This window comes from Sturnira hondurensis, unplaced genomic scaffold (assembly GCF_014824575.4).
Source record: "Sturnira hondurensis isolate 20B ecotype Veracruz unplaced genomic scaffold, ASM1482457v3 Scaffold0024805, whole genome shotgun sequence".
Classification (NCBI taxonomy): Eukaryota; Metazoa; Chordata; class Mammalia; order Chiroptera; family Phyllostomidae; genus Sturnira; species Sturnira hondurensis.
Genome location: NW_028097436.1, coordinates 5,679,414 through 5,705,980, shown reverse-complemented (window position 1 = coordinate 5,705,980; position 26,567 = coordinate 5,679,414). Strand labels below are relative to the sequence as shown.

Genomic DNA, 26,567 nt, shown 5'->3' with positions numbered 1-26,567 from the left:
TATCCAACAGAGATTTAAATTTGACAACTGCTGGACAGAATCCAGTCAAATTTAAAGTAACAAAATACCCATAAAAACTAATTTTACACATACAAATTTTTGGCAAACATATAAATAAGGGCACCTATTTCCAAAGCATAATATAACAAAAGCATTATACAGGAAAAGTAATTCCGATGCTTTCATTTTTATTGTAGTCCAATGAAATTATTAAATTAAAATCTTACTTTAAGGATGACCAGTCTTAAGCAAATTTAAAATATTTTTCCACTGGAAAATTTTGTATTACTATGACTAATCTTTCAGAGCTATGTATTTTCTTCAAAATAGCTTATGCCTATGTACAGAGTTTGGATCACGTACCCATGCCTCTGTTTGAATGGGCTTGATGTTGCTTAGTAGCACCTCTTCATAGTTTCCATAATCGATGAATTTAACTACCGCGGTCATCCCTGAAGAATGGAGAGCTTCAACTTCTGCTCGGTAAAACTGAGGAGACAAAAAGGAGTTTTAAATAGGACAATCGACACTGCCTACTACAAAGGGGAATATTTGATGGAAATGTAAATAATGGAAGTGTTAGAATGTGTCATTTTTTCAAAAGTTTAGTTCTTTTTTAAGATTAATTACCATTTTGACATAAAACTGACAGAGAACATTATATTAGTTTTAGATGTACAACATAGTGGTTTGATATGTAAATGTGTAAAATGATCACAATAATTTTATTTTATTTTTATTTATTATTATTATTTTTATACTGGGCTGCAGATATCTGAACAATAGTTCGTGCTATGTAAAAGGCAGAAAGCCATTGCAGGAAGAGAAAGGGGAAGGCAGAGTTGCCTCAGGCCTTGGAAGTCTTGCCACCCAAAGAAAAGCTAGAGGGGTGTTGCTTCCCATACCAGAAAGCAACCCTGCTCTTTGCTCTCCAGCCCCACCCCCCACAGGGCAGAGTCCAGTTGGGGAGACCTGGACAGGGCTCAGCATGTGATCACAATAATTTTAATGTTCATCACCATAGCTAAAGAATTTTTCTCTTGTGATGAAAATTTTAAGACTTATTCTTTGCAACATTGACATGTGCAATATTTTAAAGAAACAAACTTTAAGAGAATAATATATTTAAGAAAGAAAACTTACCTTTAATAATCATGAATTAGCTAAAAAAAAGAGATAAATTATCTTATCCATATGAGTTCTGACATACACTGAGCAGTAAGTAGCAGTAATTCAGGACACTGCTCAAAGCTCAGTGGAGAAGAATGTTCACAGACTGGTGGATGTATAAAGGACTAGTGTTATATTTTGTTGTTAGCCACTGAAGTCTTCTGACTAACCCTGATAAGACAATTCTTACGTATTAATCAGAATATATACTTAGGAAACAATTTATTTTAAAAAGAAATATATGGTAAAAATAAATACAAAGAAAAAGGCTCTTTGCCACTGTCGCCACAGGCAGCTTAGGTGAAATAAGGATGTCAGGTATGAAGTAAGCACATTATTCATATCTAGGAGTCACTGGATTTGAGTCACTGCAGGATTGGACATTTTTTATTGTATCAGTTTACCCAGTTTTACTTGACTTTGTTAGTGTTAAACCCACAAGGAACTGATTCACATTACAAGTACAATTTTAAAACTTATTTGTTAAAGTAACTAGGAGTAGGTCAACTAACTGGAGAACTGCTCCACTATGGGCCAACCCATTCAGGACCTAAACTGTAGGTCGGAACATTGCTTAGTGAACACAAAATAGAAATAAAAAACTGCTTCCTCTTAAGGAATTATTTCTTTAACTAGGTTAGTCGGAGACTCTACTCTAATACTATCCACTCCAACAGTATCTCCTAATAGACTCATTAGAACCAGAAAATGCTAAATGCAACAGAAAGTCTTATTCTCCGTATCCCTCTAAAATATGTTACCCTGGATGTACCAGGAAAAAAAATCTGTTTTTACTGATTAATTAGTAAACTTCTTACTACAAAGGTTATTAAGTTAATCCATGTGTTTTTTTCCAGGTCTGGATACTAGGAAGTTTAGAGACATCATCCTGAAATTTTCCAATTCATTCACATCTCTGCATCCCTCCTTTATTTCTTTAACATCACACTTTTGTGTTTTGTGAATTAATGAATTTTGGACCTATGCTTTAATTGTAAGCTTCTCAGACAATTATGTCCGTTTAGATAAGTTCAACAAACAATGAGTCATAATATATCCTAGGAAAACAAACAAGTTGACATCTTTTTAGAACTTACACTTTCATAAAGACAACTCATGTGCAAAATGACTTCTAGCCCTGGCTGGTGTGCCTCAGTAGATTGAGTGGCGGCAGCCTACAAACTGAAGGGTCGCCAGTTCAATTCCCAGTCAGGGCACATGCTTGGGTTGCAGACCTGGTCCCCAGTAGGGGGCATGTGAGAGGCAACCACACACTGATGTTTCTATCCCTCTCTTTCTCCCTCCCTTTCTCTCTAAAAATAAAAAAAAAAATGGCTACTATATAATGTGGAAAGCACTGTACTAAAGGTGTAGTGATTAGGTATATGATAAGGCTGAGGTGTTTGGGAAGAGCTTCCGGGGGCAGATGAAAATTGGTATATAGTCTTTAGGGGTGAAAAGACTTTAGTCAAATAAAGAACTGAGAAGGGAGTTTGTTCCAGGGAATGTTACAGAGACATAAAACAAGAAAATCAGTGCAGGAAACTACAAAGAATTTAAAATTAATTATGGCATGAGGTGAGACTGTCAATCAGTAGAAAATTAGACAGGACAAAAAAGTTACAGCCAACTGACTGAGGCTCTGCGTGCATGTTAAAATCTGTATTTATTGTACAAGTACAAGATTTTACCTAGGAAAAATGACATGGTCTAAGTCCAGGAGCACAGTGGTGGCAGTTTCAAGGACAAGTTTGAAAGGAATAAGGTTTAAGGCAAGGAGACCGGTTCGGAGGGTGTTAGAGCATTCCGGTTGAGTGGGCAGAAAGACCTGAACTACTCCGGGCAGTCTAGAGAAAGAACTGTTCCAAGTTCTCAAATCCTTCAATGGAAACAAAGCCTGAGAGAAGGCAAGATATTGGGAAGAATCTTTTAAATGACAGACTATACTAATTGATTAATCAGCTCCAAAACATCATTATAATTCAATTAAGATTATGATTTCTTAATGAGTTATAGCCACTGCTTTTTCTTAAATCTTCACAACCTGGTCACTTGACTAGAAAATTAGAACTTGCCTATTCTTTTTTTTTAAAAGATTATATTTATTTATTTTTAGATAGAGGAGAAGGAAGAGAGAAAGAGAGGGAAAGAAACATCTATGTGTGGTTGCCTCTTGTGCACCCTCTACTGGGAACCTGGCCCAAAATCCAGGCATGTGCCCTGACTGGGAATCAAACTAGTGACCCTTTGGTTTGCAGGTCAGCAACTAATCCACTGAGCCATACTAGCCAGGCCAGAAAGTTGCTTATTCTTGACAAGATATTTAAAAGCTATTTCTTAAATTAGGAGGCTTCAGAAGATAATTAATCTCATCTCTTTCAGGGGATGAATACTGTTTATCTCATTGTTTAATTGTTTATCTCATTGTTTAATCTATCTAGTGTCCATGGTCCCTCACTCTAAACTAAAAATATAAATCCAATTAAAACCAAAGTAGTGACCTTAGAAGCTCATCCAATCATTCTAATAATACTCTTAAAAGTGCAAAGAATTTTGGGAATTATTAGAAACGGTCTTTCAGAAGGTATATGACATTATTTTGAATATATTCAGTAGCGGCAATGGATAAATTCAGTATTATAGAGTTTTCTGAGACAATTAAAAGTAAAGTTGTATTAACAACTTCATTGGGCAGTTGAAGGCATATGGGCAATAACCCAGCCCACATGAGCTGGTCGGTCCCAGACACGCAGCCACTTAGCAGCTACTCAGTCACGGTTTATCGAGTGCTCAGTGTTTGTTGAAGCACGTGTCTGCTAAGTCTAACATCTCCACATCTGTAGGTCTTTTATTTTTCTCTGTTGTTTTGTTTCTGTTCAATCATATTCCTTCTCTCTTAAACCATGCCTCATAATTTTTTATAAGATGCCAGACATTGCAGATAAAATATTGAAAAGGTTCTAGAAAATGTATTTTTTTCCCTAAAAGAGGATTATATTTTCTTTGGACAGGCAGACAGAGTACAAGCAGATATCCTTGATCTTATAAAGGTTGGTCTTAGAGTTTGTAATGCCTTCTTTGTAGTTCGCACTTACTACGAGAGCATGACCTTTATGAGATTTTAATGGACAGTCTCAGTGGTTGACCAAGCCTTTTAAACATTATCAGACCTGAACTCCAATCACTTACCTCTTCTGCTCGTCAAAGTCACCAACAATCCCATACTGTCCAATATGGAAAAAAATGTTTTTTCATTTTCATCCTAATCAACCTTTCACAGAAGCATCTGACACAAAGTCCACTCTATGGCAGACACTTAGCTCTACAAATCATGAGTGAGAAACAGGTAAACATAAGCAATCCCTTATTACCCAAATCAAATAGTTCTTTTTTTGGAAAGTGAGTAGTTTGAGTTGAAAGAGTAATAGTCTAACCAGTACTTGCTTTCCAGGCCTTCCTATTAGCCAGGAAGTAGCCATGTAAAATAGTTCCAACTAATTTCATCAGTTCCAACTAATGAGATTGCCTGTTGATATTTCTGGCAAGGCTTTGCTTTTCTGGAAAAAAAGAAAAAACACAACCAGTGCTATCTCTGCCCCTCCTTTTACCCTTGAATAAAAACTAGGCAATAGATGCTGCTACTAGAGGAGTATTATCCCCCATGTATATAAACGCCTTAAGACTATGCCACTTAGTTATACCATCTGTCCCCCCGCCCCTGCTGATATCAACAGGTAACAACACCTACCATTCAGCTGATGCCTCATTATCCACTGAACATTATGGGGCCTGGTTCTTGATCCCAAGGCCTACAGCATCTCTTTAGAACACCCACCCACATTTCCTGGCCTGAATTTCAATTCCTTGAAATTTTCAGTTAACTCTGCTTCCACCATTTCTTTTAGTCACAACACACACTCTTTTGGACACATTCTAACTTTATCAATAGAAACTACTTTACTTATGAAATATTTACCACAAATATTTTTTCTTTTATCTGATCCTCACATCTATCTAGGTCTCTTGTCACTGTAACTCCTTTACATCTGCTTTTATTATCTTGCTGGTATCTCCAGTCCCCTAACCACACTACTTTTTTCTTATATAACTGCTCCCTCAAAATTAACTAATGAACAGGGTCCAAAATAATTATTAAGTCCCTACACCGTGGGAAAAGAAGGGCTGCAGATGAAAACTAAACAGACATAATCCTGTCTTTAATAAACTTAAAAGTATGGTAGGGGAGAGCTATGAATCCAGGAATCAAAATAAAAAAAAAAATACTTTGCTTCTCCTTGATAGCTAGTAATGCTGAGCATCTTTTCATGTCTCTGGGCCCCCTGTATGTCCGTGGGGAAGTGTCTGGTCAGGTCCTTTGCCCACTTTTTAATTGGGCTGTCTGTCTTCCTGGAGTGGAGTCGTGTGAGTTCTTTAGATATTTTGGAGGTCAAACCCTTGTCTGAGTTATCATTGGCAAATACATTTTCCCATATGGTTGGTTCCCCTTTCATTTTAACGCTGTTTTCTTTACCCCTGCAGATGATTTTTATTTTGATGATATCCCATTTGTTTATTCTTCACTTATGTCCCTTGCTCTAGGGGACATATTGGTGAAAATACTGCTGCATGGAATATCTGCGATTTTCCTGCCTATGCGCTCCTCTAAATGAATGAAGAAACAGAAAACCTGAACAGACCAATAACAGCTGACACAATCGAAGCAGTAATCAAAAAACTCCTGGCACACAAAACCCCTGGACCAAACAGTTTCACAAGAGAATTTTACAAAACCCTTAAGGTTTTGTAAAAACCTTAAGGAAAAGCTAACCCTTCACAGACTATTCCAAAAAATCCAAGAAGACAGAAGACTCCTCAAGTCTTTTTATAAAGCCAGCATCATCCTAATCCCAAAACCAGATAAAGATATTATAAAGAAAGAAAACTACAGGCCAATATTGCTGATGAACACACCCTATAAAATCCTCAACAAAATACTGGCAAACCACATCCAACAAAGCATTAAGATCATACACCGTGATCAACTGGGATTCATCTCAGGGATATAGGGATGGTACAATATTCACAAATCAATAAATGTAAAACAGAACATAAACATAAAGAAAGACAAAAATCACAAGGCCGTATTGATAGATATGGAAAAGCATTTGATAAGGTACAGCATCCATTTATGATAAAAACACTCAGCAAGTGGGACCAGAGGGAGCATTCCTCAACATAATAAAGGCTATATACAAGAGACCTACAGCCAACATCTTGCTCAATGTGTAAAAACTAAAAGCTTTCCCACTAAGATCAGGCATCAGACAAGGATGTCCACTTTCACCACTTCTATTCAATCACTTCACATTGGTGAGAATGGCCATCATAAACAAATCAACAAACATGAATTGTTGGAGAGGATGTGGAAAAAAGGGAACCCTAGTGCACTGCTGGTAGAAATGCAAACTGGTGCAGTCACTGTGGAAAACAGTATGAAACTTCCTCAGAAAACTAAAATAGAACTGCCTTTTGACCCAAAAATTCCACTGCTAGGATTATATCCTAAGAACCCTGAAACACCAAAAGAACTTATGCACCTCTATGTTCATAGCAGCACAATTTACAATAGCCAAGTGCTGGAAGCAACCTAAGTGCCCATCCACAAATGAATGGATCAAAAAACTATGGTACATTTATACAATGGAACACTATGCAGCAGAAAGAAGAAGCTCCCACCCTTTGTGACAGCATGAACAGAATTGGAGAGCATTATGCTAAGTGAAATAAGCCAGGTGGTGAAAGACAAATACCATATGATCTTATGTTTAAGTGGAACCTAATTAAGAAAACAAACGAGCAAGCAAAATATAAAAAGAGACACTGAATTTAGAACAAACTGACAGTAAGCAGAGGGCAAATGGGAGGGGAGAGGAAAGGGTTCTCAGGAACATCTATAAAGGACACATGGACAAAACCAAGGGGGAGTGGAATCATGTGGGAGGTGGGGATGGCTGGAGTGGGAGGGAGTGGTGGTGGGGAAATGGAGACAACTGTACTTGAACAACAATAAAAAAATTTCTTGAAGAAAAAAGAAATAAAAAATACTTACAAATCCTGATAACTTTTAGAAAATGAATAAGGCACCAATTGAGAAAGATAATAATGCAGGAGGAAGAAGAGGGCAGGTTAAGGAAGGCTTCTTTTAGGAAGTGATTTTTGAGTCCAGCCCTTACAGATGAGAAGAGTAATTGGTAGAAAATGTTGGGCAGAAAGTAAACATGTGCAAAGAAAGGCATTTCTCTCAGAGAATCCCTGTGTCCTCATCCCTCTGGCCTGTTCTGTGTTGGTCTTCTCTCCCTCAGCAAGCTCTTTTATCTGACCCACTGTATTCCTTGTTGATCTCACCTTCTATCTTTCCCTTTCCTTTTCTCCTCAATTTCCCTCTTTTCCTTTTAGCCAGCATATCATGTATAACAAAAGAATGTTTAAATTATTGGTTTAATAATTATTAAATTATCTATTATTAGCTAAATAATGAACATTTCTCTTATTTTTTTTAAAAAGTAGTCTGTGTAAATTGTCTTTAATGTAGATGAAATCTGCAGAATTTAACTCTGTGCCACTCAACTGATACTCTTCCTTGTGAATTAGTATAATTTCACTAGAAAGAAAAGCAAACATTAACAATTCAGTGGATGGTAAGTGAAATCACTTACCAACTTCACTTAACCAGTTTTACAATACTATTCTGATGCATAAGCTAAAATCAAACCTAACCTAACCAAATCTTATGGGATCGATTCTCCCTAATCATCCATAAAAAACAGTAAGCATTGTGTTTCCCTCTTTTACAAATCACATACTTATAAATGTTTAAAGACTTTAAACAGGTACAAACGTTGAACAAAATTCCCAGTCCCAAAGCAATGGTTTGTTACAGTTAGTAATATCACTATATAATACCATTATAACATGCGTACCTTATTGTCTTCCCAATAAAGTGCAAAACATTCATCTCCAGGTTTCCACAGTTTTGCATACTCTATAGGAATAGATGATTCTAGTACTTTTTCTGGCTTAATTGGCCCAGATCTTCTTTTGGGCCCACTATTGTAAAATGTTTTATCATCATAGGGTGCAGCTGTGATGGGTCCTGCTGGCTTAATGGGTCCTACTCGTCTTCCCTTCAGTGGTACTTCCATCTCTCCATTTGGAATACCAATGAAACTATTAGTTCGGACAGGATTCTGGTAATCAGTATTTACATTAAAATGTTTTTCAATTTTTATACCACTGAAAGCTTCATTATTTATTGTTCGTGGTTTCCTGTCATAAAAATAATCAGGATTTGCTGCTGTTTGGTTTTCTCTCTTCCCACGTTTTTGATTATTATAATCTATGGATTCTTGAGGAAGTGGACTTTCTTTTGCCTCTGCATAGGATGGACCTCTTCCTGATCTGCTTTGCATAGAGTTATCCCTTTTTTTAAAAGCACCATCATGCTGCTGAGAACTTAAAGGGTATGAAATGTCTTTAGTTCTATCATATCTAGAATATGGTCTATCACATCTGATTCTCTCTTCAGCCCAAACTTCAGATCCTGAAGAAGTACTTGGTCTTTCAGTACCCCTATTTCTAGGTAATCCACTGCCTTCTAAAACTGACTTTGAACTTTGGGTATCTCTTTGAAAACGAGGAGGTTTTTCATTTCTTGGCTGTCTGGTATCACTTCGAGGAAGATATCTTGATTGATTATCTTTTAGTCCATTTTGCTCAGTATTTAGCAATCGATGTTGTCCCTGATGAAGCTGCTGCGGTTGTGATTTAGGTTCTGAAAAGTAAATCATATGCATATTAAAATGATGACTCTCAATACTTAGTTTAAAATGCCTAACAATTAGGACATTAATACAAAATTATCAAACTCCTATTTTAATCTTTTACTATCTTCCTTCCTCATGTTTCTCATTCCTTTCTGCTTCCTCAGAGTCATATATTTCTAATGTATAGTTTCTCAAGTCAGCCACATTAGTGAAGTAAAATAATGATATGTATGAACCATGAAAAACTTGTGGATAATTTAAAAGCAATTTGTCTTTGCCATGGAATGTTTGCATTCTTATAGCTACCTATATATTCAGTCTCAATAATTCATTTCCCAAGACATTACTGAAATAGAACTGCTAACTGCTTACTGTGAAGCTGCTATAAACCTGCACGAGTTTATAACCATTGCTCAACTTCTTTCTGAATTCTACTCCAATTTAGGAGAGTATAGCTATTATTGTCAGCTGAATTCTAACCTTTACAAAAATGCTATTTCTCAAATCTTTCTAAATCTGGAACTGCTAAGTGTTTGGATCACAAATAGATATCCCACTATAAAGAAGAATGAATAGTTTTCTTAACATATCAAAGTAATTAAAAGCAGGTACTACTTGGAAATACAGAAAATTGTCAAAAATATGATTAGGCACAATAGTGCAAGAAATATCCAGCTAGATATTAAAACTAGTAACATGGTAAATATATATTCATAGATAACTTAATGACTGTATTTCACAGAGTGATTTTTATTCTATTCAATTGGTACCATGCCATTTATACTTTTCTTCCTCTATTATTTCACACAACAGGTCTATAACATTATTATGAAACATACTGATTGATCTTTGGTATACATGTCTTACTTCCCTTTGCATGCCCCATAATCAATATGTCTCATAATCAATCAATATTGGTCTCTTATGACCAAGTATCAGGTCAGAATTATTCTTATATTTCCAAAGGATCACAATATTTCTCAACAAAGGCACTATTGAGATTTTAGGTGAGACTGTTTCTTGCATTGCAAGAAAATTAACATCTTTGACCTCCAGGCACTAATTGCCAAAGCACACTGTCCCAGAATTCCTATTATTTCCATATATTTCCAAACACCCACTGGAGTCAGAAAGGTATCACCTAAAATGTTCAAATTGACAGGGAGAAAAAGAAGACCTTTAAAAGTTCCTCAGTGACAAAACAAAAACATGGACAAAATATCAAGACTCAAAATAGGAAAACAAATAGAGAAACAAAAAAACAAATCAAAACAAAACTTCTCAACAGAACCACTGGAAGTTGGAAGCCTATCTAACTGGTTTTAAATATCTTTCCTTTATTTGAAAATAAAGGAAAACTTTTCTAAATATAATTCTATGTCCAACCAATTCACCCATTTTGTGACAAAGAATTAAGACTTTTCAATATACAAGATATCAAGTACTAGCCAAGACCATTTACAGAGACATTTTCTAAAAATTACTTTTTCCCAAGATTTGCTTTTATAAATACAACACAAATATCTTAGTTTTAACAATTGAACTCAATGTTAAGTTTTCCTTAAAGAGAATAAAAATAGTCACTTTTAGTTTCTGCTGGCATTTTTCTTTTTTGACCCAGGAGTCAACATTCAGGGAAGCAAGAACAGTAGTGAATATAAGCAGTATACAAATGAGCACTTTCAGCAGAAAGCATATATTGGCATTTGTCAATCATTATTAGAGAATAAAAAGAGCAGTCACCTCTTTCTATCTGTAGTGTGTTTGGTACCCCACACTTGCAAATATCAAATATTCTCCACTATAGTCTTGAGATACAGATGTTATAGGGCTTTATGTAACAAACAAAAAGTAAGGTCCCTTATGTAGTGAATTAAAGAAATTTTTCAGCTTCTAAAGTAAGTCAAATATTAAGATATTTTACTTGTCATCAGTAGGCTTGAATAGATATTTGAAATATAAGCATTTTAAGGTGGTTGTATTTAGGGATCAATTTGTCTTATCACTCCAGTTAGGGCCACTGATACCTATGATGGTCAGAAAGTACAGATATATTAGGTCATTGCAAGAGTAAGTATCCTGAACTGTAGATTGGGTTCTAGATAACCATGTACAGAGCATGACGGCTTCAACTAGCCATGAGAGATTTTGACTTCAGTTCTTCTAAAATAACAAAAAAGTAAAGATTTCCTGATTTACTTAACTGATGGCATTCATTAGATTACATAATAAAAAAGTGATTTTACTAATTATGAGCATACTTCATTTCCAATAATGTGCTAACATAATATAGTGAGAGAAGAATCCATAAAAAATAATTTTTAAATAAGAATAAAAAAATTAAACTCAGTGATGAAGAGGATAAAGTTGTGCTTTTAAAAGAACAGTTTTCATATATACCCATTTCATTTCAAAATAAAATAATAATAAGCCAAGAAAAGAATGTCCTTAAATGTTTTATCATCCTCAAATTTCCTTAAACCCAGTACATTTTGTCTTAGTTAAGTAATGAAGTCAGATATAAAGTAAATATTTTAAAACTGAAATAGTCTATTTAAAAATAACAGAAAGTGCTCAATTAATAAACTATGGAAAGGTAAATTAAGAAATAAACCCTCAAGTCAAATAGAAAGCTTCTCAGTGTTCAGTCAAAATCTCCTTGCTCTCTGCCACCCTTCTTGAAGAGGTATGATGACTCCAAATCACCCAAAATGCCAATCAGCACCACAGGTCAGATATACAATCACTCTAATAAAAAAAGTATTGAGTTATTTTTCTGTAAACAATGAATAAAATGCATCAACTTTTAAAAAATGACCTTTTCAGGGATAATTTTAACTAAAAATATAATCAGTGGTAATTATTTATTTCAAAGAGAAAAGGTTGTACATACCAATATCCCAAAATTGATGTTTTTATAATAAATAAAAATGAAGACACCAAATCCCAGAAAAAAAGTGGACACAAGAATTTACATTAAATTTATTTCATTAATTACTCAAAGACATACAAAAATATAAACAGAAATTGGTAACATTTAATAGTACATAGGAGAAAAAAGGGAAGATAAGCAAAGCGATAAAAAATTCATCACAAAGTAACTAAAACTGAAAACATCTAAAAGATCAAAGTGAAAAAGTCTCATATCAAAAAAACTGATCAAAGAATGGTATATGGATTTAATTTCACTTGTGATTACAAGTTACACCAAGTCAGGATTTTTACAATGTTTAAAAGATAAGGGATGACAATAGTTTTTACATCACCATGATTTGAAATGTAAGAATGAAGAATGAATTTATTGAGAATATTTATTCTCCAGTCACATTTGTGCCTGCATTTCATAGTATAAAAAGGTACATTTTGTTTCTTCATTTTATTTTGGGAGAACTACTTGAAGAAGTACCTTAAAATTTACTAATATTTTACTATGTGCCTGACTCCATTTCACAGGTCTTTTGCCTGCATTATTTCATGTAATTCTCACAGCCATCCAAATGGGCCATAATATTATCCTTATTATGCAAGTGAAGAAACAATGCAAAGCTAGGAGCTAGAAAATGTTGAAGCCCAAATTTAACCTCAAATCCAACTGAAGTTAAAGCCCACAATTTTTCCACAATGCCAAACTGCCTGCCCAGAGAAAGAAAATAAAACACAACCAACAGCATTTTAGCTACAAGTTTATCACCTACATCTGCTCATTTCTAGGGATATGCAGAAATCACAAAAGCTCTTTAACAATCCCTGATAGGCTGAAAAAAAATTAAGTTGTATACTAGGATTGCCAGAATACTGACATAAAATTAATAATCTTTATATTAAAGCAGAAAAACTAAAACCCCTGTTAAAACTCTGACTGCTATTTAGAACCTCAACAACTGGCACTTTGAGCCCAGGCTGGTGTAGCTCAGTGGAATGAGTGTGGGCCTGTGAACCACACAATCGAGGTTCGATTCCCAGTCAGAGCACATGCCTGGGTTGCAGGCCAGTTCCCAGCAGGGGACTCACAAGAGGCAACCATACATTGATATTTCTGTCCTTCTCTCCTTCCCTTCCCCTCTAAAGATATCTTTAAAAAAAGAATGTATAAAAAAACCCAGAAACTGGCACTTCGAGATAGTATAGCATGTAGGGTACATACAGCCTTTGGAGAGAGACTTGCAGAGTTACATCACAGCTCCGCCACTTAGTAGTTCTGCAATCTTAGACAAGTTACTTAAATTTTGTGAGCCTCCTCTTTAAGATAGGGACAATATTAGCACCTATGTCAGAGGATTAAGTAAGTACTGAGAACAATAACTGGCTTTAAAAGGATTCAATAAATGTTAGCTCTCCTTGTTATTATACATATTTGCATTTGTAATTATGCAAATAAACATAATTAACTGTATCAAGAAAAAACATACTTGGACAAGATGCTTTCCTATTTACACATCTTCACCACCACCAACCCCACCTTTATTTAGAACCCTTACCTTGCTTTAATTTTTTTGTTTGGTTGGTTTTGGTCTTTTCTTGTTAAAAATAGGGCAGAAAGACTTCTTTAGTGAAAAGTTGTTTGTTGTCCAATTATCAAATTCATATTATAAAGAAAATTTAGATATATTAGAAAATCAAAATCATATCCTAATATGATTTATCACTTAAAACACATCATAAACAAAATTTCTTCTATATACCCTTGAAGTTTTTCTATATTAAAAATGCTAAGAAATGTTTTAAAAAGTAAAAATTACTTACAATCTTATATGAAGTGAAAGTTCTATCTTCTCACTGTTTAATACTACCTACCTCTAGGGAGAACCACTGTTTGCAATTTCAGAGGTTATTTTTTCTTTTTAACTTTTCAAGAGAGAGAGAGGAAGGGGGAGAGAAAGAAAGAGACAGAGAGAGAGAGACACTGATTTCTTGTCCCACTTGTTTATCCATTCACTGGTTGCTTATGTGTCCTGACCAGGGATCAAACTCGCAACCTTGGATACTGGAACCAACTGACCTACCTAGCCAGACCCAGAGGTTATTCTTTCTTTTTATATAGTTCATACATACAACTCTGCTTGCCTATTCACTTACTTATTTATTTATAAAAAATGAACTCATGCACATTGCACAGGCTGCAGTTAATTTAATTTTTTAAATTAACTGTACACTATGGGCATGTTTCCAAGTCAATGCATAGAGGTAATCTCATTCATTTCAATATGGCATGTCTTTTAAAGGAGGATACTTTAAATATTAGTACATATTAACCAACTTGAGAGTAGCGTTGGTCTAAGTCTTACTCTGCATTGCTTTCTTCAGTGCCTAATAAAACAGAATTAGGCAAATGGACGGCATTCAGTAAATATTTGCTGAAAGACACAATTACTAAAAACAATGGGAACGAAACAAGCCTCCAAGCTGAAAACTCCCTGTTTAACACTGTCACATGACCTCAGCTAAAGGTGCAAACTGAAATAGAAAATCCAGTCTTCTATTTTGCTTTCTGTAAGAAAGGTGGGCATCAAAGCACATTGTGCTTTGCACATTGAAGGTCAGTAGTACACTGAATTCAAATGATCATAGAAAAAGATTACACAACACAAACACTAAGCTCACAACCAAATAGATTCATTCTTCCTCTTCCCAGTGATCAGCTCTGACAAAGTCAGAAAGAGCCCAGTTCCTTCATCAGTAATGTGTGGATAATGATACTTATCAGAGGATTATGGTGAAGATTCAATTTGAAAATATTAGTGAAATTGCTTTTCTCATGGATCCATCTTACATCCCAGCCCTACCACCGAACAGCTGTGACCTTATTCACCTCACTTCTTCATTCACTTGCTCTATATGACAGTTACTGCACACCTGTAAAGGACAGGAGGCAACCCTGCCGTAGTCACCACACAGGAAAAAGGGAAGAACCATAGCCTCTCCACCCTATGGGACCTTAGGTACAATGGAAAGTGGCAGGAAAAAAGTAAGTAAACAAATGACATAGCTTAGAACTGTGAAAAAGCCTAAAGAGATAATCTACAGACCATTGTGATAAAACTGGGAGTAGTGGGAGGCAAACTACTTCAGTTCTCTGAAAAAGTGGTGCTTCAGTTGACTCCTAAAGACTAGTAAGTGCAACGACAGCAGGGAAGGGCAATCCGAGACAGAACAGCAGCACAGAAGTCCCGGGCTAGACACTTCCCACAGGAGGGAATATGGTCCCCTCACAAAACCTACGCAGGAATAAATCTAAATAAAAATACAATGACCAGTAATTTTTTTATTTCAAAGAGAATAAGGTTGTACATACCAATATTCCAAAACTGATGTTCATTATAAACAAATTAATTAATTAAAGACACAAAACCCCGGGGAAAAAAAAACAGACACAAGAATAAATAGTAGTTATAGTCAGACACAGCATTTTTTTCTTTGATTTGTTACTCAAAGATATAAAGTTTTCCTGTTCTTATTAAATTCTTTCATAACTATGACACATACTAAATTTAAGGCTAATCTCACGGAGTATTTATGACATTCAGTGTTTGTAGAATTACCCTTTTAGTGCCCAAAATCCCCTTAATAAAACAGAGAGAGAGAGAAATAGGGGTATAAAAATAGGGGCATAAGATCATCACTGCTATAAATGTACAAACCATGAGAACTCTGAGAAATGGCAACACACATCAACAATGCAACTATAGCCCTGACTGGTGTAGCTCAGTGGATTGAGCACAGGCCTGTGAAGCAAAGGGTCGCTGGTTTGATTCCCAGTCAGGGCACATGCCTGGGTTGCAGGCATGGGGACACATGAGAAGCAACCACACATTGATGTTTCTCTTCCACTCTTTCTCCTTCCCTTCCCCTCTCTCTAAAAAAAAAATAAATATGAAAAAAAAAACCAATGCAACTATAAAGAAGTCCTTTTCCAGGTGTGAAAAGGCATGAAAAGTCCAAGCTGGTCCTTACAATTGCCAAAAAAAAAGTTTACTTCAGCGAGTACATAAAACTCCTCATATGTTGGAAGACCAAATGAGCTTATCTCAGGGCACAACGGTAACAGTCCCATTTCCCAGTGAGGAAGCGGAACAAGCTCGACCAAGGTCACACGACTAGCTGGGATGAAGCAGGCAGGCTGCAGGCCTCACGATAACTTCCCTGCTATCCCTCCTGAATAAAGCTACCATTATGCGGCTAACATTAAATCATTACTAACCAGGAGTTATTTTCAGTATTACCTCATGGCACTCCTAGGTTGGGATTAGCACTAAAAATTTTTTTGCCAGGGCTAAAAAAAGTATTACTTGTACAAATTGATCCATTAAGTGAGAATACATCTACACAACTTATCTGATTTTCCTTTTTTTTCTATATAAACAAATTTTGGGGTTATGATTATATCACATATCTCATACCTAAAATATGCCATTGCGTTAATTTTGCTTTTTCTTCCATCTCTAAAAACTTCTGTAATGACCTCTTCAGATGGCTTTTCTAGTAGTTTCACCTTTTTTCTACCAGTTAACAGTCACTCCAAAACACAGCCATGCTTCCTGGTGAGAGATAAGTCTTGTACTGAGCATTTTCAATGTCTTACGATCACATGTGTATCCATGCCTGCACGTGTCCCAGGTGTCTTCCTTGTAGCTTCTCTCAAGGCCTCGGGGTAGACTGCTCTTCTTCCAGGACTTCGCTCCTCCCCACTCCTGCAAGGACTGAGCCAGGCACCCCTCCTCTGTGCCAGGTAACATGCCCAACAGTAGCACAGACAGAACTGCCTGAACGAATCTCCTTCCCCTGCTAGACTTTCAGGTCCTGGAACCATGTTCTGTTTATTGATTACACCCCTTTCTAACACAGTTCCTGGCCCACAGTAAGCTCCAAGTTAATACTGTGGACTGACTAAATGACCACTCAATATTTCCCAGACTCAATATGCATTGCTTTTATGAAGAAAAATCTATTTTAGAAATAAAGCTTATTTTTAATTACTGTCTACTCATATCATCTTGGTAGCAAAATCTCTTATAATCCTAATCTCTCTGTTTTCCTAATAACTTCAAGAGGAAATATTAGTTGTGTCACCTCTCTATGGGTATAATGTTTTTTCTCCAATTAAGGAAAATTCAAACAGGAGATGAGGATAGTGGGTATAGTGACGTTGCCTTCTAGAGCCCATCACGTTCCTTTTGGTTGCTGTTTTACCTGAGTCATCTGACTCTTGATCCTAACGTTCTAAAGTCCTAAAGAATGTGGGACCGCTCCTTTCCTTCCTCCCAGTCAACTCATGTGTAAATAAGCACTGATGGTCATAATTCTGAGACACGCTTCTTATACAACTCCTATAAAATTAGATTATTTGCATCTTTCTAGATATCCTGGACATAAAATAACACAAGAATTGTTGAATCAAATGTAACAGTGCAGTCTCACCATGATTCCCATACTACTCACTGCCACAGATGCCTGAAGTTCAACTGCACATTGACATCTGTAGGCAAGGCAAACACAGCTCTCTTGTTGATAAGCTGGGCATTTATACATAAGGCACTAACTTTGTGGGTCAAAAGCCATTTAGACATAAAGACTTCATGTTATTTCTGCTTCAGCTCAAACATTGCTTATTGAAGAAAATAAACTGGAAATATCAACTAAACACACAGTACTGTGACATGTTATCAAACCTGTAAAAGCTGAAAGGGTAACATTCCAGAACTAGTGAAGCTGTCACACAGGAAGCATCAGTCAGGTGCAAAAAGCCAAATTTAATTTCTGTGATCTTTTCTTCCAATCTGATTAGTATTTTCCGGGCTCATAATCGTGATCATCTTAAACACATTATCTTTGCAACTATGTTCTTGAACATAAAACTATAGCAAAATAAAAGTGAGTATTCTAACAATTTGAGGCTAAAACATACGGTGAAATTTAAAGCCAATTTATTTTAAGGAGCAGAAAAATGAAAATAAACATGATTTTAAAAAAGAAAAGTCAACGGAATGTCCATTTCTGGACTAGCGTACTAGTTTTTAAAGGTCTCAGTGTTACTGGTAGACAGTATGTCTGAAGCCCAAGGAGTCTCTCATCGACCAAGAGGTTCACAGGAGGAGCTTCCTTAGTCTGGTATGTGGAAGGCTAAGAATATCAATGGGTATGGTCCAAGCATGCAGGACGCTAATAAGATAACGGCATAGGTTATCTTCCAGTACCATATTGGGGAGGGGGGGACGAAGGGAAGGTAGGCACATGCACCATACCAAGTCAAAATGACACAGGGAGGGGTGCTGACTAAAGAGGCCTGTCAGTTAGCCTGGGATTGGTGGGAAGTGGAGCCACCTGAAGAATGCAAACATGCCTCATCCACGCCACACTCAAACTAACATAATACAAGAGGAACAAAGACCTGCCCAGTGATTTGCTCTTACTCGTGATCTGGATTCACACAGTGCATGGGCCTGTTCTCTCCTTGTGCCACGCGGCCCTTGGCTTCCAGGAAGGAGCCTGTTTTGCTCTTTTGCCCACCTAGTGATGCACTGATGACCTGTACGTGTTGGTTTACTCTCCACCCTGGGAGTACACAACCTTATGGCTCTTGAAACCACGGTGACCCTATGGTCTTGCTGAGTAGATGGACTCTGAGACAGGCATTTGCCCTTCTACCAGATCGTGAATAAATGCAGCACTTGAATAAAACGTCTTTCCTTTCACACCAGCATCTGCCTCACAAGTCTGGCTTTTGTGGTGAGAGGCAGCCAAATGTTTTTATTTGTGTGTTTGTTTGGTTCGGTTTGGTTTTCTTGTTTTGTTTCGCTCAGTGACAATAGTACCATGGTACAACGGGCTACTACTGCTGCATAAACTGATCCAAATAGAATAGCCAAGATTACTGCTGAGTAATCCTTCAACAAATAAAGCAAAACAAAAAACAAATCACTAAAGATATTTGTTACAAAATGGTAGTATTGACTGATTAACACACAAATTCACATTATAACAGAAGTATAACACTTTGGAATATTCCTATGTTTATATTTAAGCCAGTGTATACATGAGGTGTTTTTCACCTCAAAATTCTTGACTAACATTTTCAATTGTACAAATCAGGGATTTTTGTGTAAACTACCTTTAGATAGTGTGTACATTCTGTAATAATCACAAAGTGCTTTGGCTTTAAAAATTTGCCTCTTGGCTCAAAATTTATATATTTTATTTCTTCTATATAAACTATTTCCTCTATAAATATATTCTGTAGGAATCCTGACTTACATTACAAAGTGTAAAACCGGACTGTATGTCTCATTCCTATCAGGTACATCACACATAGTTAATATATGATGATAATGTTTTTTATGTATTATAAAAATAAAATGCAACCTTTAAAAAATATGATAAATAGGCAGGAAGAGAAATCACCCGTTATCCCAAGCCTATAGCACAACTATTTCAAGCTACATTAATATGTTATTTCTTAGCACTCTCTTCAAAATAGTCTTTCAAATGTTTGTCTAACATTTACCAACTGGATATCCTTCAGATTGTCTTCTAACCCCACTACTTCACCAGAACTATTTTTTGTCAAGGTCTCCAACCAGTGGGATTCTGGAGCCAGCTTGAACATTGTACAAAAACTGATTATTCGATTTTCAGAAAATCTGCATGTTGGATGTTAAATAGTTGATAGCTAGAAATCAGCCATATTGAAACATTTACCCCACAGAAGTCAGCAAAAGCTAAAACTCAGGGCATTCCTCCCTTGCCCCACCCGCTCTTCTCCCAGAACCTGCTGTCGAATGTTCACCAGCACACTGCCAATGTTATGTGACCCTAAAGAACACTTCTCATTCTTCCCTCTCAGCATTTCTCATAGTCTTCCAACTTCTTTGGCAGCTGCATTCTCCGTGTCTTTGCCTGGCTTCTCTACCTCTACCTGATCATCAAATGTCTGCTTGATATCTCTCCTTGATTTTTAAAACTTCATGTATCTTAATAAACTCTTGACGGCTCTTCCCTGCCAGAAAGCTATTAGGTGCTTGGAAATGCATCATGATATAAAAGTAAGAAAAAGTTCAGAGCTGAGAAGCACACAGACAGGGTCTAAATCCTAGTTCTTTATTTCTTATGGGTTAGATGTCTTATGTCTTCAAATCTATTTACTTATCTGTCAAATGGAAATAACAACATATGTTTTGCATTTGTAGATGATTATATGAATTAATAGTATACAAAGCACCCAGCACCATTCCTAGCAAATAGCAGATACTCAATAAATGCCAATTTTATTTTAAGGTCAATAAATGTTTAAATGAATGGACCATTAATTGAGGAGAAGGAAAATAAAAAATGGCAAAAATGAAAAAGAGACTCGTGTTCCAGTTTTCTGAGAAAAGCTATAGCCATATTCTATATACCTAAGAACCAAAGAAAAATATTTATATCATAACTGATAGCATGACTAACAAATCTTAAAAATATGTATGGCAGATAATTTAACTTCCATACATATCTAAAAAAATCATCTATAGGTAAATAATTTAACTAAAAAACAGGCTGACAGTGACTAGAGGGGAGAGGGGAAGGAATTTCAGGGGAAAAGTGGAAGAGTTTTCAGGAACAAGTATAAAGGACACATGGACAAAAACTAAGGGGGTTGGAAATGGGAGGGAGGGGGGAGAACTGGGGGGGTGGGTTGGGAGTAAAAGATAGAGAACTATTCTTGAACACCAATTAAAATAAAGTATAAATAAATAAATAAATATAAAAACCTATTTTGAAGGTTGTTATAGCAAAATTTGAAAACAACTTTCAAATCACTAAAATAAATGGAATTATAATTTATTGCTATTTAACCTTAAAAATTATGCTAAGAGAAATATATAATTACATGGAAATATGTTATACTGTTAGGACAAAAAGCAGATCACATAAATATGATCTCATAAATAGGAATGAAAACAGAATATGGTCATGAGATTAAAGGCTGTTTCTTTTTATTTGTTATCTGTATTTCTAATTTTTCCAAATTATCAAGTAACATCTATGCAACAGGCAAAAACTACACTTCTATGGTACTTCATCAAAAAATAAATTAACCCCATTCTGTTTTTATCTTTAAAATGCCTTTTTTGTTATAAACATGTTTTAAAAATTATATTTCAAATTTATAAACTACTTTTAACCAACTTTCTATAGTGACCTTTAAATTTTTTCACTAAAGTCATTCCTACATCTATATAAAGTTTTCTCTATGTAATTAGTAAATCCCAATAAATGCTAAATTTATATTCATAATTAGGACATTATATGTGCAGCATGCAGCGTATTTTCCCTCCCCACCTGGTGATTTGTCTAACGTCTTTAAACAACTCGGCCTCACTGCCCTGGGAAGTCAACTGTCAGGTGCTGTGCTCTCAGACCGCTTGCAAGTCATGAGGCCCCTATGTCACAACATAGACCAGGAATTTCAAACAAACTGTAATAAAGGGCCAGGTTTTTTGTTGTAGTTGTTGGTTCTGATTTCAATTTCCAAACAGCTGTGGACTGTTACTTTATGTAAATGCACTGTTACTTAGTGTAAATGCAGCAACAAATGCTAAGGCATTGTCAAATTACTGAAAGAGTTTCTGAATACTTACTCTAGATTTCAGTACTAAGTTGTACCTATTTGTGACACAGTATTGCTGGCACAGACTAATCACTGTTACAATAACAGATGCACAAAACAGAACTGGAAATAATTCAAGCTAAGCTTAAAGCACTAACTAGAAATTTGCACTTTAAAAAATGGAATGATAAAAATAAGTCAGTCGTATTAAAAAAAAAAAGCCAAGGACAGGGAAGGCCATGGGAACAGGGAGGTACAGAAAGTGACAAGTAGTGTGTAGATAGCTACATATTCTCTCTGTTGTGCTTACAGGTTATGACTACTCACACAGCTACCATTAGTCCCTGGCTTCCAAAAAGGCACTCCAACATCGATTTCAATCAGTCAGCTGCCGCAGGAAATGAGGAGTAATGCTATCTGATGCAATTAGATGTAAATACAAAATAGTCAATAATGGATGATCCTTTTTTAAGGAGACCTTTCACAAGAATAGCCAGCTTAACACATACACATTCTCTCTCTCCTCTTGATCAGTTTCTGGCCTTTCTAATTAGGCTATCACCATTATATCACATTTCCTTCCTGCAGTCTCTGTTCTTCTGTCTTCAAAATTCCAGCCATAAGTCCATAAGCCAAACTATTTAAACTGGCTTAAAATTTGATGAAAATAAAATAAAAACAAAACCAACACCTAACAACTATCAAAAACCTGCAACTTCATATGATTTATCCACCAACCATTACTATTTTATCTGCTAACATCTAAATATATTATTTACATCTGAATATTATGCAGAATTTGGAATTAGGAGTACTGTTAACCAAATGCTACTTTTCACAAAATCTACAGGAAATAGTATAATGCCACTCCATAAAAAGAGTATACATAGTATATTTTATCCCATATTATGATGGAGATTTGATACCAAGTGACTGTGCTCTTTCCCTGAGTCTCTTTGGGCATCTATTCCAGCCACTCCAAACACCTCAAAGAAGCATCCCCAGTGGGACTCAGCTGAGCTTGAGGAATCAGTAATTTTACGATGAAAAGTGTTTTACTTTTTCCCAGGAAAAGAAAATGCTTGCAAAATTGAGATATGTCTTTTTACGTGCATATCTTTGTATGTCATTATGCCATCTTACATGTTGGCCTCATGCTATGCCTAGAGCTACCTGGGCAATCTCTGCTAACACAGGAAGACAGTCTGTCAACAGAGAAAAGCAGAATTCAGAGCCAGAGAAAGACTTTCCAGCTATATGAACCAATAAATTCCCTTTTTGCTTTCTTGAATTTCTGTGGCTTACATCTTAAAGCAAACTAATTTAGAAATTGGTGCCAGGAAGTAGGGCGATAAAGTGACAAAAACCTACAGTGTAAAACCAGTCTAGTAAAGGAAGGGGGCAGGGTGGTGAAAGTCTGCTCATCTCCTAACAGTATGCTGGAACTTACTGTGCAGTTAAACTTGCTGTCATAAAACCAAGACTTCCTAACTACTGTGGCCGATGCTTTAGAGAACTTGGTATGAAAGTGTCAGCTACTTCTTACTGCCTTTAGGAGTCCTGCAAGAGACAAGCGGGCAAGTTTGAAAGTAGAAAGGTCACAGATACAACTAGCAAAGAGGTGCTCTTCTCAACTATTACCAAGCAGCCAAACAGACTGAGGATCAGGTAACTACGCTTCTCGAGGGATTACAGAATTCCGTGAACTAAGGAATAAAAGAGGGAAAGTGGGAGACAAGGCTGGATCCTGGAAAGGGGAAACCTGATCATCTGTGATCGTGTCCAAACACTTATGTTAGATGAGTTCTTATTTCCAATATTTATTTAACTTAAAATACGTAAATGGTAAAAAGCACTGAACTTACAAAATAAGCTACACAACGAGGGGATAGTAGAGGGTTACTCCGTGCACCTTTCTCACAGTGTCCCTGGTCCTCATTCAGAACCAGTTAAGGCTGCTACCCCGGTTTCATATAGGTGTACAAAGTTAGAGCAGTGAAGTTACTGCCTCAAGGCACCCCTTTCTCCCTCTCTGGCCAACCTAAATTTCTTCCATGATAAGGAAAAAATCAAACCTACTTCTTCTGTCCCAAATTGAAACTTAAATACATATTCCCACTGGGCATTGTTTTAAATAGTAGCAATGTATTATTGAAGTGACATATTGATAAACTTAGGTTATAACATAAAAATTGACTTTTTGGAGTTGGCCTGATAATCTAGCCAGCAACCATAATAACCAAAATATAAAACTAAATTTAAAAAGAATCCCTATATAAGAGCTTTTTAGAACACAACCCCCTCACAAAATGAGCAACTGAATATTCCCAAATTGACATCAAGTCATTATGTATTACATCAAACACTTTAATTAGGGGTTACTCTCATAAACCAATGTAATCCAAACTCATTTTTTCCAGAAAATTTATAAAATGTTGTGAACCGCTCTGCCTAGTTTTAGGAATTATAACTTTACCCCTTGTGGCTAAGGATGAACAAGTGACCTCTGGAATGCGAGCCACAGGAGACAAAGCTTGTCTCTGGTAGCAAATGCTGCCTCAGTTTCCTCCCTGCCTCCAAAGCACAGTCGGAAGTCATTGACAGGTAAGACCCCTCGGAGGAGGGGCAACCTAGGCCAGACATGATCACTTGGGAGGTCTTCATGGAAGGACTCAGGGGCCTGCAACAAAGAGCAGTGGACTCTTGCCCCCCGGCTTTGACATAGCCCGAGTCCCCATGTTCTCTGGGAGAAGCGCTTCCTGGCTCTAATCTCCTTAAGCCTGAATACCTGATGGGAAGGGGTGCAGCTCTTTGCCTTGCTAGAGTGTATCCTGGGGAAGAATCTGGCATCACAAAGACTTGCTGATAAACCTGTGAAATCTGCTCTGCTAAGAGTGTTTTCATTCATATGTTAAGGGTTCTATCAGGAAACCCTAAAACTCTGTTCCTGACAGACTTGGACTCATACTAAGCCCTCAGATTCCTTTGAAATGTTACCTACTGTTTGATTCTTGCCGCCCTGTATTCCTATGTATTACAACCCAATAAAAGCCCCTGGAGGAGGGGGCCCAACACCTTTTTCCCCCGAGAAACTGGCTACTGCTCATGGCCTTTTCCCTCTGGGAAAATGACCACTTCTCCCCAAGCAGATCACATCATATCTCTGTCATGTTTACTCTCACCTGTGGCACACGGGGGAACTTGCAAGGAAAGTCTTTCCCACAATAAAAATGTCAATTAGAATTACATTAGGTTCCAAGTGAAAGATACAATTTTTAGAAAGTTAATGCTACAAAAAATCTCTAAGAAAACTACATGTGATAATCAGTTATCTACAATAAAAGGTTTACAAAATCAGAAAAATAAATGATAGCACCCTGTCCTACTACAGTTACAGAATGAATGATTTTTCATGACACGTGCAATTGTAGACTCACTTAAAAAATCCCATTTTCTACCTTGCATACAGAGGGAAAAACAATTTTTTCTGAAAACACCAAACAAACCTCATTGCTCTCATGTCCAAAACCTTTTAACAGCTTTGCACAGCCATCTGGATAAAATAAAGTCTCCTTAGGACAAAATTTCCTCGATCTGGTTCCAGCCTACCACTCTGATCCCTGCCCTTCCACCTCCACCTCTGCCACGCCCTCCCAGCACAGGGCAGTGGTGCTCTGGTGCCTCCAGGCCTGGACACCCACAGCCCCCTCTACCTCGACTGCCCTTCACCCCGACACTCCTCATACCCGTCACCTCCTCTACAAAGCCTTCTCCCCATTTCCCGTCTTGGTCAGCTGGCCTTCCCACACAGTACCTTTAGGAAAGAATGACATTTGCTTCTCTGAGAATAATGGTCATCAAGCAGGATAGTAAACTGTAATGTACGCTGGAGGAGAAGGTAATTTCTGGGGCTAGGATGATTATAGGAACATGGGAATTTGTATAAAATTTAACAGCCTGTACAAATATTGGAAATATATTTAATTTCTTGAATTCGGGAATTTGGAAAGATCACAATATATTCACTGGGAAAATCAAGGGTCTAGAATACTATTACAATGCCCCTATCTTTCTCACATTCTTGCTGACTCTGTGTCACAGTGATAACAGTAACATAAATATAATATATTCTACTCAAATAATATCCACTATTAACAAAGTATTCATATATTTTTGTCCTCTAGGAAGTAAATTTCTCTAACACAGAGGTTCACTTTTGAATGTATCATTCTTACCACATACCTTAGTTAACTTTGATACCTTTTTTCAAGCAGAATGCTAATATTGGTTCATTTTATTAGTTTAAGATGCATTCTGCGAGAAGTGAAGCACTGCAGGCCCACAGTTCACAGTGGAATCACTTTCCTCAATCTCAACCACATTATGACTCCTGAGGAGATACCTCAGGAGTCAAAAACAAATGTAGGGAGACAGAAAGATAAAAGGAAATCAAAGGAGCCCTGATTAGGATAGTATAAAGGAAGGTTGGCACAAAAATGTCAGGAAGTCAGAGGAATTGGAAGCAGCAGCTGAGATTCTCCTGCTGGCTTTGCAGAAGCAAACAAACAAGTGAACTGCCTGTGGAGTGGGCCCTGCAGCTAGGTCCTGAAGGCCATTGGCAGCTGAAAGCTCTCCCCAGTACTGTATCCACAAGGACCTGAGTGTTGCTAACCACCTGTGAACTTGTAAGAGGACCTCAAGTCTCAGACAAGATCATAAACCAACTGGAATCTTGATTCCAGTACTTAAGACTGAGCAGAAGCCCCACTGAAGCCTGGATTCCTCACTCACAGATAATATTTTTCCATTGTTTTTAGCCACTGATTTTTGTGATTATTGGTTAAACAACAATGGAAAACCAATACATTATGATTTATAATCAAGAAAATATTGATTACAAAAACATGCTCTTAGATGTGTTCGCTTATAAATATTCTCCACATCAAATATGTTTTCTTAATTACATTACCTTTCCTATGTAATCTAGCAAC

The 26,567-nt window shown here is 36.6% G+C and overlaps 1 protein-coding gene across 4 annotated transcripts in view; it reads right to left on the bottom strand.

Moving 5' to 3' along the window:
• TDRD3 (tudor domain containing 3) overlaps positions 1–26,567 on the bottom strand; it is a 184,473-nt gene that overhangs the window by 38,775 nt on the left and 119,131 nt on the right. For all 4 annotated transcript variants that reach the window (XM_037038695.1, XM_037038694.1, XM_037038696.1 and 1 more), the window contains exons 11-12: positions 8,151–9,001; positions 364–489 (exon numbers count right to left, since the gene is read on the bottom strand). In XM_037038695.1, the coding sequence (XP_036894590.1) occupies positions 364–489; positions 8,151–9,001 (977 nt within the window). The remainder of the gene's footprint in view (positions 1–363; positions 490–8,150; positions 9,002–26,567) is intronic.